Consider the following 12,625-nt stretch of genomic DNA (forward strand, 5'->3'; position numbering starts at 1 on the left):
CATACCACTAGTCCTAACTGATCCAGTCCTGCAAGCCCAATATTGGGGAATTCCAGCACGTGAGGCGCTTGCCTAAGCACATGATAAGGACATCTGTCACCCATCAATCATGGGAATAATCAGGGCACGTGTCAGAGGATCCTCAGAACATTCCTCAGCCAGTCCTGCACTGACACGTGTAAAGCATCCACCCTAGCCAGGTGTCCTCCGCTCCTAGAACCAATGGCCACGATTCAAAGGTACCAACCCCAAAACCCTATCCTTGGCCTATAAATAGCCCAAGAAGGTAAGGTTTTGAGGTTAATCACTCTCTTACACTCATATACACACAAGCCACCTTGCATTCCTATCTATCTTAATCTTCCCCAAAAGCAAGTTCTTACTCTCACACCGGAGGCGCCACGGGACCCAAACCCCCTTTCCGGTGTTATTTTGTAGGAGCCCCACCACAGCTACACCTTCACAGCGGCAAAGGATCCAGGAACGGCGTCGAAGGAGCAACCACGCCACTAGGAGTTATCAACAGCATCATTACGAATGCTCGCGAATGGAACGCCAGCCGACAGTGTTGATGAGTACGTAAAGATTGGAAAAAGCACAGCCATAGAATCGCTTAAGAAATTTTGTAGAGGAGTGGTCGATATTTTCGAATCCGAATACTTGAGGAGTCCAAATGAAACTGATATTACAAGGCTGTTATGTGTAGCTGAGTATCGTGGATTTCCAGGAATGTTAGGCAGCTTGGATTGTATGCATTGGCAATGGGATAAATGTCCCACTGCTTATCATGGCATGTACACCGGGCATGTTCATAAACCCATGATCATACTTGAAGTCGTTGCCTCGTATGATTTATGGATTTGGCATGCCTTTTTTGGGATACCAGGTTCTTTTAACGATATAAACGTGTTTGATCAGTCTCCTCTATTTTGATGAACTTCGTTGTGGTCGTGCCCCTCTTGCAAATTTTGTCATCAATGGACGACAATATGAAATGGGGTACTATCTTGCTGATGGCATTTATCCAAATTGGGCAACCATTGTCCAAACCATTAGAGAGTCGAGTGATAAAAAAAGCTCTGTTTGCAAGAATGCAAGAAGCATATCGAAAATATGTTGAAAGAGCTTTTGGCGTGCTACAAGCACTCAAGTAAGCTCGACAAATAGCTTCGTCTTGCTCGGGAGTGAAAGATTTTCCTCTTATTGATAACATATCTCTTACGTAGCTTTTGAAAAAAAAAATAATTGAGTTAAACACAGTGCAGATGGTTAAAGCAAGTTCGTGGGTTAATTTATAGAAAGTCACAGTGCTCAAATATTGGACAGTGGAGCTAGTTGTTGAAACATAAATATAGGGTCATTATTATTTTGTGAGATAAAAAATTTAAAGCTAGTTGAAAGTTTGCAGCATGCAGGTTTTCATTGCCCTCCAATTCTAGTCAAATGATGACGTGGCATGGATACATGGATGCATAAATGTATCCTTAATTTGAAATATAGAACCAAAAATGTATTTATGCATATTTGCATTCTAGTATAAAACTCCTTTGGAGTTGAAGTTTTTAACATTTAGTTTCAAATTATAGATATGGCACCAAGTATGGCATTGCATTGGACTTGCTCTAAAACGGTAGATAGCAGGTTTGTAATGCGTGTGTGACGGTTCTAAATTTGATATTCTCGCGTAAATTTCAAGTTTGTTATATATTATTTAAATAATAACAAAATAGAGGTTCCATTAAAGCTTCCAAGACTCATGAATCGACCTTATCCCTTCCTTTCGAGTTTTTAAAAGGGAAGGAAGTAAATGATTATGAGATAAAGTATTTTCATCTCATTTTTGGAGTAAAAGTAGATTAAATTTGTATTAATCTTCACTTGATTTCGTTCATTTTTAAAACTCGGGAGCACGACTATGACCGAAAGTAAGACTATTTTAATTACCTTATACTTGCTTTCATTAATTTTTAAAATTCTGGAATATGACTATGAGTGAAAGTGAAACTATTTTATTTTCCGTATACTTGCTTTCATTGATTTTTAAAACTCAGAAGAAAGATGTTAGTAATTTGAAATTCGAATCCATCCTGAATTCGTGATATGTAATCCAAATAACCGGAGCTCTAAATTACTTTGAACTAACCTTAATATTTTACAGGCCTAATTGAAACAGCTCATTTACAATCCTAATTCGAATAACCAACCATAAACAAATGCCCTACTCGCAAGGTAACAGCACACTTACAAGTTACAACATTAACCTCATTTATGAATGAGAAATGCTAGTTAAAATATTTTGAAAGCACACCTTCGTAGTTAACGTTAAAAATTTGAAAAACAAGCGGGCTTTGAAATCTATCCATCTACTCTCAAAAACTCCTATTGTCCAAAGTTTTTAGTAATTCTTCTGCAACCTCGATTCTCGAGCCCCTCAAAAACCCTAAATTACATTACTGTATTTAGTTATTTACACACCATCCTTATCTACACGTGTCTTGTTCTATTCTCAGCTTGATCAGTAACAATGTCTCAAGCAAACGAAAATGAATTTGAAAATACACCCAGTCCAATTAGTGGTCCTACATTCTTAGTGTGTAATGCGGAGAAACAAGGAAGCTATTCGATTACAACTTCTTCGATTTTGGGAGAGATTACGAATATTCAGGTCGGTCTGTGTTTACGCCTATAATCTTAGTCTGGTTCTGTTTTCATTTTTTTTTTAATCACTACCAATTACTCTCTTTTTTTTGGTCAATTTGATAATTAGGTTTTTATAATTATTTGAATTTGATATCGGATAATGTCATGTTTGTATTGGATCTAAGATATTAGGATTAATTACCAATGCTTGTTTTGGTTGGACATAATAGGTTTAGACATGAATTACCTGAGGATTATGGATGAATTTAACGGTGGGAGAAAAGGATGTAAGATAATAGTAAGATTTTATCGTAAACAAATAGATGAGTATAATTTTTTTAATGATGAGGTTTGTGCAAGAAGGAACATTCTTTTTTCCAATCTTGTGGGATTAATTTGTAGTTTAAATTTGCTTAAATGGAATGGAAGAAAGAAATGAAAACTGTACATGTTTATGCACAAAATGGTACATATTACATTTCATTACCTCGTCAAGTTTGTTTATTCCAAGTTCCAACCAAATGGAGTATTAGAAGCATGGAATAGCAGCCCAGTAGGAGGAACTTAATTGAATTTAACTGTAGTTTTCTTAATCTACTTCCAATCTACTCTTTCTGCACTGCACTGTTTTACAACATGGCGTAATCTGGCATTGTTTAGATTATTCTGAATGACTTATCACATTAAAATTTGTCTAGTTTTAATCCTTATATCAGGTTGAAACTTCATCAATCAAAAGTGATTCAACTGGTATAATTTTTCCTTCAAGTCAGCAGACTGATATGGTGCAACAAATTAAGAGCAATGTTGAGATTGGGCCCAAATTAGTTCTGCGATCTAAGTGCAGATCAAAACAGCAAACAGATGCAGATATTTTAAATGAAGCCCTACAATCTGAGAAAGTCAAGCTAGCTGAAGAGCTACAGTTTGTGCCGCAGGAATATGAAATATTACATGAAAGTTTATGCAAAAGGAGTGCGGAGGAAAGACATGATTTTGTCACACTTGGTAACTATACACAAAAAAATAAAATGCATTGCGTTTTGTCCCCTTTGAGGGAACGAAACAAAGATGTCAACATTGCAGAATTGCAATTTACACTGGACATGATTAGCGGTTACCTTGAGGAGGCTCATACACTTGACAGCCAAAATCAAGAAATTCTTAGCAAGGAAGGTAAGTTGCATACAAATTTAAGAACAAGTCATTTACTGAAAGAGGTAGTTTCTTTTCAGTCACAACTTATAAATAGATTATGTTCCATGACTGAGGATAATGAAAAACTGAGGTCTGAAGTAGCAGCTAAAGGTGCTAAAATAAAAGAAATAAACACAGAATGGGAAAAGGCTAGTCTGGAGTTAACAAGCTTCCTTTTGGATGGTTCTAAATCCCTCGGAGATGCCACCGACCAGATAGAATATATCACTGGTTCATTTGCTCATGTCAATATTGATATAGGTGAACATTTTGGAAACGCTGCTAAATATTTTGTGGAGAAAGAGGAAAAAATTTTGCTACTGGAAAGGAGCCTGGAAGATGCACAAAAGACAGTAACCCAGATGGAGCAAAATATGATATCTTTGAGAGGTGCAGCAATAGTTTTGGCTGAACTTCAGGAAGTAGAAAACTTGAGCAACAAAGAATCCAATAAGATGACTACAATGTTGAATGATAACAAAGACTCATGCAAGGAAGCAGAGATCTTTAAGAAGCATAAATCTGCTGCTGCTTCTTCGTCCAAGATAAACATGGAAACTGACTGTACGAGGATCATACTAGAAGATGATGAAGATTACGAAAAAAATCGAACCCCTGCAACGATGGAAACTAAATGTTTTTTCCTGTTGGACCATTCTGAGATTCAATCTGGGTTGGAAAAGCTTCCAGAGTGTGATAGTTCTGTCAATTTGACTTTTGCTAAATCAGAAATCAGGAGTCACTTCCCTGGCAAAGACTCGTGGTTACTAGGATCACATGCTTTAAATAGTAAATGTCAACAAGGAATAAAATCTGGACGCAATCAGTTTATAATGCCTGAGATGATTGGAGTCCTTCAACCTGCTGATTTGACGCTGCATGAAGCTGATTCAAGCTGCTGTAGCACAATGAAGGTAAAGTTCACATCAAACTTGTAGGGATGTCTCACTAAACATAGTGCGAAAACTATGTCTTTGTAAGCAAGTTGCTTCTGTTTCATTTTGATATTTATTTTTGTATAAATCTTGAGGATTAATTTACTTACTTTCTTCTTTTCTATAAATGGCAATGTGTTCCAATATGTAGCTTGTTGCTGATGGGGAACTTAGTCCAGACTGTAGATTCTTTATTCAGTTTGAGGAGGCATGTGCATCCATGCAAGAAGCTGAAATAATGATAAACGCATTACTGAAAGCAAACGAAAACTCAACATTGTTGACGAGTAAGTACAAGCAAAGCAGGGAAATTTTAATGTTAGAGAAAGCCAGCTTGGTTGAAGAAAATAAACAACTTAAAATTTCACTACATTTAAAGGATGCAGAGAACGAAAAACTACATTATCAGATTCGTGACAGTCTAGCAGACATGTCAAATATGATGTCTTTGCTTGAAAGATCTTTTTTGCACATGCGAAAAGATACAGAAGCAATGTGCAAGGATATATATTCTAATGCCTTCATCTTGGCGAAAGAAATTCAGAGTATTATAAGCTTTTCAAGATTGTCTGTGGAAGATATCTATGCGCAGTTGCTGGAGGAAAAATTTGCTTCTTTTGTGCTCCACCAATTCAGTGTAGCAGAGTACTTCAAAAACTATAGAAACCTTGATGGACTTCTTAATAATCATCCAGACAGATTCCGAGTCTGCTTAAACAATCAATTGCTCATTAATATGATAGCTGACAAAGTGGACACTTCTTTGAATTCGGAAAAAAGTGAACAAGAATTGGATCAGACAGCAGTTACCACTACAGTGGATGCATTTGAAATGGGATTAACTCTCCAAGACAAAGTTAACGACAAATCAGAGCTACAAAAGGAATTAGAAGGTATAGAAATTATGTTACAAGGTCTCCTGCTTGAATTTAGCATGTTGCAAAAATCAACCTCTAAAACTGAAAATCTTATAGCTGAAACTGAAAACTCAGTTCCACCTTTGAGCCAAACTTGGTATGAGCTAAAAATGAAGACAAGGCAGCTTGATTTTCTGCTTGTTTAAATTGCAAAATATAAACGCTTCTTTAATACTGATGCTGCTATATTTCATATTTGCCTCAGATTCTAATATCAAACAATTGAAAGAAAAAGGAGAGGATATCAAAACATTAGAAAAAGAAGTGGTTCTTGCAAAGTTGTCACCGGAGAGGCAGTTACTCTCTTCGCTCGAGAGGATTGAAAATGATTTAAGGAATGTCACCGAGGAGAGAGAACAACTATGTAAACAAGTTGTCTCCTTGCAAGACAGGCTTTCCAGGGCCACTGAAGCCAGTGCTGTTGAAACCCAGCAGGTATTCTCATATTAAGATCCTTTAAGTGAGAGATCTTTCCTGGAATTCTATATTTTAACCTGCATTTGAACATTTCTACTTCCTTAGGAGGTGGAGGCAAGCATGATCCACATAGAACAGAAGGAAGAGGAGGTTAAGATCTTGAAACAATTGGTCAAGGAGCTCGAGGGCACTGTAATTGTATTAGAGAAAACGGTACATTAAATTAAAACCATTTTTTTGAAGCTCTGTAGTATGTTAAAGCAAAGAAAGTTGCCTTCATTGTTTTTCTATTTTTTCTTTTGGAAGTGGTAAGAAGCCAGTTTTATTAAGTAAATGGGCATCGCGTACCTGTTTGATTCAGTATAATGTGGCTGATTACTTTCTTTCTTTTTTCAGTTCTTATAGTCATTTACCGGGTGCCTACTTACTTACCAAACAAATGACTTTCATTTATTTATTAGGGGTATGAAATGGAAGAAGAGTTAAGAAGACATCAACAGATACAAGATCTTACAAAGATAGAATTCCAAACACAGTGGCCAAGGCCATTAAACTCCAATAGTAATCTAGCACAAGATCAGCTTATACGGTTAGAGATGCAAAATTTATGTTTCACTGCAAAAGCTCTTTCTATATGGCATGTTTGTGATCAACTGGATATTATATTTTAGGGAATTGCATTGTAGATCCCTGGAACTCCATGAGGCCCATAATCAGATATCAACTCTTAAAGCAGAAATAACAGAACAATCAAAAGAGGTGAAGCTCAAATTCTGTCCCTCTACATTTTCCTATTAGCAAATTTATATTTTTTCTTTTCCTGACCTGTATCAATTATCATATAGTACGGGCCTTTCTCATATAAAACTTGCTTCATGCAAAGGATTCTGGCAAGCAGCGGAAGAAATATAGAAACCACAAACTAAGAATATAATAGCTTTTATCACCTGATTTCCTCCGGTTAATGCAAACATATTTTAATATCTGCAGATGAAATGGTGCAAAGGTTACATTTCTGAACTTGTGTTGCATGCTGAAGCACAGGCATCGCAGTTCCAGCAGAAGGTAAAATGTTTTACACGTTTTTTTTTTTGTTTTTTTAACTGTTTTACAAGTTTCCTATCTAATTGTACACAAACAACCCTGTAGACCTCAGTACAAACTCCCAAGTATAAATTGTGTGCAATTATACTCTTTATTAATAAGAGAAACACCCTTTCAATGGAACACAATACCGTAGTACCAAAAATACCAAATTTTGATTATCACTATATAATTTAATTAATTAGTTTCATTCCACTTGGGTTCGATTCCCTACACATTATTATACAAGATTTTTTTTTTTGAGGGACATACAAGATTTTAGTATGTTATTTCCTTTTTTTGGTTTCATCCCGAGTTCGATTCCCTTTAACTACAAAATTAATTTGACAATTTTATTTCACTTCTTTGGTTTCATCCGAGTTTGATTCCCTATAGCTAAAAAATTAAATTTCACGTTTTGGTTTCATCCCGAGTTCAATTTCCTCTAACTACATATTTAATAATTTTTATTTCTAACAAATATTTCATCCTACTTCCAAATTCAATTCTCTACGATTACATTATTCTAATATTGATACTTAAGTCTTGGCCCAGGCTTAGCACGGGTTATCAGCTAGCATAAATTTGTACATGATTTGATATAATTCCAGTTAGTTGAGCCACGTTCTTGTATGAAATTGTGCTAGATTGTTTAAAATCCTGACAGCCTAGGGGCAAAGCTCTCCCACTCATACAAATTTGTGCATAACTTCCCAATAAAAGGGAACATTCTCTGTTCCCAAGCTATGTTGCACACATCACACAGTGAGTATGCTTATGTTTCTTGTGTATTATAGCTACTCAATGTTCTTTAAGCAGTACAAGACGTTGGAGGCAATGGTTCGCGAAGTTAAAACAGAATCATCAAATTTGGTATCTGCATCACCAAATGTAGATAAGACGGAGAAAAGGTCAACGAGGACACGGCGTTCTAGCTCGCCGTTCAGATGTATGATGGGAGGTTTGGCTCAGCAGAAAACTTTGGTGAAAGACCAGGAGCTATCTACTGCCCTGTTACGTATACATGAACTTGAGGAATTGTTGGTCAGTCGACAAAAAGAGGTAGAAAGTCAAACTATGAATTATACATCTTACTCTTGGAGAAGTCTGCAGGAATTATTAATGATTATGCAATTTGCTTCAGAAAATCAAACTCTTATATTACACCATTTTGGAGTAACAATAACAAATTCTTCTCTTTTCTATCCCAACAACTTTATTAATTTCGTACTAACAAAAAAAAACTTTTAATGTACAAGAAAGATTCCTTAAGTGTAAAATTTTGGAGTTGATTTAAGATATATTGTAACTTCTGCACCATTTTGGTAAAAAATCACACTGAATGGTAATATTGTTGCTCTAAGTGGTCGTAATAAAATATGCAGAGTTAGTCCAATGTAATTTAAATAGATAATATATGGAAGAAACTGCATTTCAGTGTCTGAAAGTTCCCTTGTTGGATTGGAGGAAATATTATGCAATGACAATGTGCTCTATGAATCAGGTATGCTTGCTGAATACCAGGCTGGCTGCGACAGAAAACATGACACACGATATAATTCGGGATTTACTTGGTGTAAAATTAGACATGACTAATTATGCAGTAAGTTTCAGATAATGCAAAGCATATGGTAACCTAAAATTCATTTGTGTGAGTACTTCTTGTAATATGATGTAGAATATGATGGACCATCATCAATTTCAAAAGATAGTGAAGGATACTCAACAGAAAACACACAGATCTATGGCAATGGTACACTACGATTCTTTTGATTTACAATTTAATGTTGCAACTTTAGTAGCATGACATATATTTATTGCTGATCCAGGAGAAAGAAATTCTCAAGATGAGGCGGCAGATCAATGATTTAATTGAGGAAAGGGATATGTAAGTTAAACCTTATTCTACATTGTTCATCTTCGTCACCACCTTATGTATGGCAGCAGAATTAGCTTGATAACAATACTTGAATGCAAAATCCTTAAAATATCTTATTGTATTTATGGGCTTCTGGCTTCATGGTTTTGTAGATGCATAATAGAAGTAAATAGAAGAGAAGCGGATATATGTGCCATTCAGATGGATATTGAACAAATACAAGAGCGAGAGCAGTTGCTCACTGCAGAAAATGTACGCTTGAAGGTATCGTTTTTACCTTACCAAATCTTGTCATTTAAATTAATGTAAAAACCTAGTACATCTCTTTTGCATTGAGTTAATATTTATTTTATTATATAACAATCCATTCTTTTTTCTTGCACAATCTTGTTTTGCCTATACTATAGACGGAGAAGATCAATTTACATAGACGAGTTGCAGAGTTGGATAACATGGTTAAAAGAGTATTTGGAGCACAAGCTAACCAACCACGAGTTCAACAGCAAATAGATTGCTTGTTGAAGTCCAGCTCTACTGATTTTAGAGAGAGGCCAAGAAATTCAGAAAAGCAGCTTCGAGGAGTAAATAATGAATTGTCTCAGTATTTCAAACCTGAGAGTAGTCATCCACAATCAAATCTAAGGAGAAGGTAACACTTAAACCGTGTCATTCCTCGTGTTGTGTCCTGTTCATTTTCAATCATGTAAATGCATGGTCCCTTGTAACTAAATTTGAATGTTACTTTTCATAGACTTTTTCTTTATCCTTGTGAAAACAAGCTTATTGTTAACTTCTACTTATTTGTATTAGAGAATGTTATTTATATTTAAACTTTGCTAATATTTTTATTTTCTGGTAATTTGGTTATGCTTTCTTGTTTGAATATAGTTGTTGCATTTCTGTTCATAAACTATCCAAGCCCCAATCTCTTCCTCCATTGGGCAGTGCCCATTTGGTGTTATTTGTTGTTTTTTAAAATGTCAAAATGTTTTTTTTTTGCTTTGAGCTGAATCTGTAAGAGTGTTTATGACATTCATATATGTATGAATAGGTAGATGAATGTGTGTGTAAATAATATTAAGAGGTTCATATCAAGTGCTTGAGGTGAAGCAATAAAATGCTGAGCGTGACCAGAAACAATAAAACCGAGTAACCCAACACCTCTTGGTGTAGGGCGTAGTGGTATCTCCCTCGCTCTTTTCATGGAATGTCGAGGGTTCGAATTTTGTCAAAAACAAAGTGGGTGTGTGAGTATGTGCGTGACTACTGACTAACTCTAGAGTCTGTACTTTGAAGACTTGATACGTCTGTAAATCAATTATATATTACTAGCTCTTATTATTGAACTTTTGATTTTAGGCACACATGTTTAGGTGTTTTGACCGATAGCTAAAAATCTTGATTAATTTTAGCTATACAGTCAAATCACCTAAAATGTATGTTAAAAGTCAAAGCGTGAAATATTAAAGTTTGGTCGATTTGGTTTAACTGATTCTTTTAAAAACCCGAAATTGAACTGAATTTCTATCAAGTTGAATAAAAAAAATGAAATATTTGAAATTTAAAAAAATCATTAATCGAACCGAAAGTATAGGACTGGTTTTGATTTTTCGATTTTGATTCGATTTTTCCCATTCATATGCAAGAGAGTCAGAACCTTGATATGAAATTAGACAGGCGTTGCAAATATGGAACCACATAAACCCCCCTGTTCCATTTTTTTCCAGTTCTCGATATATAATACTTTGCAACTTTTAGAACATAAAAGCTATAGTAAGTGGGTCAGCGACGAAAACAATATACATTGTGTTAGTCACACTAATATTTGTGTTCGCTGTTGAGAATCTGATCGGTAGATTTTGTGGTTGCTGGATTTCCTGGACAATAATGTTCCCCTCTTGATCTACATATTCTTCTTCCTGATTCAGTCTCTTTTGTACCGGCTTCCAATGGCCATGCCCAAACACGGAAAATCTAAATTGAGAGTTCTCATGTCCCCATTTATGGTCACATCATGCCATTTGTGGAGCTAGCCAAGAAACTTCTCCAAACAAAGAACTTGTACTCTTACATTTGCTAATCTCAACTCCACAGAACCAAACTTTCGATATCTGATCTCTCCTCGATAGAACTAGTGGACCTTAAGTCGCAATTTTCACCAATTTGGCCTATACGATGTCTCCACGTGAATCTTTATAAAGTTTATACGATGCTTTCCAGCCATGGGTTCCTTTCTGACATGGCATCTTCTCTAGGAAATTCATGCAGTTTATTTCCACATTTCTAGAGCAGTTTAAAAGAGGGTTGCTTATAAGGTATTAAAAGAGGCGATGCATAGTGAAAGTAGTGTGAGAATGAATGCAAACAAATTGAGGAAGAAGATAAAGATGAATGAAGATCAGGTAATTGCTGCTGCTGTGAAGCAACTAAAAAGCATCTGCACCAAAAATATCAATTAAGAATGTAGAAATGCATAATTAGAATAGCATTTGCATTACAAATATGGAATAAATAATTACAAATGTATTCATGCGCCATCGTGTCAGTGACAATGGAGTTTTAGGTATGATTGTGGAATATCTAAATTTGTGATATTGTCATTAAGCCATATGCTCAGTCGGCAGTGTAAGACTACATATCTCAAAATAGATTCAAATATATCTCACAGTGTAACACATTTGTGATAGTATTTTTTTTTTTAATGATAAAATGGTTTTTTTGGTAAGCTAAGAATATATCTAAGAAAGAAATCAAAACCAACAGTCCAAAAATGAGAAGAAAAATTTGCTGATTAAAAAAATATTTGAGTCTTTCCAAGTAGTGCATTAACAAATAATCTAATTTGATTACAAATTTAAAAATGAAAATTTGATAAGTTAACTTTACTCGACATCTCATTGTATGGATACCAACTTTGCCTACAAGATGTCTGGCGAATCAGCAATTGCTGCTAAATATGTCAGTTGCCTGCATCAACTATTCGGAACTTTAAGGTCAGTCGGAAATCGGATGACGACAGAGGCGCCTGCTCGTCCATGTGGTGCCAGAAGAACTTATACAAGTTTCACCGAGTTAGTTTTGCAACATCTCAAGAAACTTAGGGAGTACCTTATGTTAATGTTTGAATTAGTAATTTAGTTGCATGCATGGAATGAGAACCTGTGGATAAATTTAACAGTACTTCTTGATCCTTGAAATTCCATAATTATCATTTACATTCCTATTTATAATCCCCATTCTCATCACCTTCTTTCTCGATTCCCATTCCGCCCATTCCCAACGATCATCCAAACGTCCTCTTAAAACTTGGCAACTACAAGAGTTGAGAGACAACAGCTTCCAGCTTCTTTTTTGAACATACGAGGCATCGACCGACTCCTATTTATACTTTCCAACCAAGGCATCAGGTTGATAATGAGCCTTCAGTAGATAATTTGTAAACAGAGAGTTCAGTATACCAAATATTCAAGGGACTTGATGCAGTCAGAAACTATAAAATACCAACAGTCTTAGTACATGTACTCTACATGATATGGATATATATGGGCACAAGTTCG

The 12,625-nt window shown here is 35.5% G+C and overlaps 2 protein-coding genes across 3 annotated transcripts; both read left to right on the top strand.

Annotated features, from left to right (window-relative positions):
• Positions 1-537: 537 nt before the first annotated feature.
• On the top strand, positions 538-933 carry LOC141660608 (uncharacterized). Its single transcript, XM_074467598.1, has one exon. The coding sequence runs from the start codon at positions 538-540 to the stop codon at positions 931-933; it is 396 nt and encodes a 131-aa protein (XP_074323699.1).
• Positions 934-2,298: 1,365 nt separating this feature from the next.
• Positions 2,299-9,916, top strand: LOC141724731 (kinesin-like protein KIN-12C). Of its 2 annotated transcripts, none has more exons than XM_074526969.1 (14): positions 2,299-2,665; positions 3,357-4,751; positions 4,924-5,665; positions 5,895-6,124; positions 6,212-6,319; positions 6,568-6,695; positions 6,778-6,865; positions 7,097-7,171; positions 8,009-8,251; positions 8,694-8,792; positions 8,868-8,942; positions 9,019-9,077; positions 9,221-9,332; positions 9,476-9,916. In XM_074526969.1, the coding sequence occupies exons 1-14, from the start codon at positions 2,525-2,527 to the stop codon at positions 9,719-9,721; spliced, it is 3,741 nt and encodes a 1,246-aa protein (XP_074383070.1). In that variant the 5' UTR covers positions 2,299-2,524; the 3' UTR covers positions 9,722-9,916. The 2 variants fall into 2 exon arrangements, with proteins under 2 accessions (XP_074383070.1, XP_074383071.1); XM_074526970.1 differs by having other exon boundaries at positions 6,793-6,865.
• Positions 9,917-12,625: the final 2,709 nt, after the last annotated feature.

This window comes from Apium graveolens, chromosome 5, assembly GCF_009905375.1.
Source record: "Apium graveolens cultivar Ventura chromosome 5, ASM990537v1, whole genome shotgun sequence".
NCBI lineage: Eukaryota > Viridiplantae > Streptophyta > Magnoliopsida > Apiales > Apiaceae > Apium > Apium graveolens.

Excerpts from the sequence above, each read along its gene's own strand:
- LOC141724731 (XM_074526969.1), top strand. The coding sequence starts at position 2,525 with ATGTCTCAAGCAAACGAAAATGAATTTGAAAATACACCCAGTCCAATT. Across the intron at positions 8,943-9,018 it reads CACACAGATCTATGGCAATG|GAGAAAGAAATTCTCAAGAT; the intron begins GTACACTACGAT and ends TTGCTGATCCAG. Across the intron at positions 9,078-9,220 it reads TTAATTGAGGAAAGGGATAT|ATGCATAATAGAAGTAAATA; the intron begins GTAAGTTAAACC and ends ATGGTTTTGTAG.
- LOC141660608 (XM_074467598.1), top strand. The coding sequence starts at position 538 with ATGCTCGCGAATGGAACGCCAGCCGACAGTGTTGATGAGTACGTAAAG.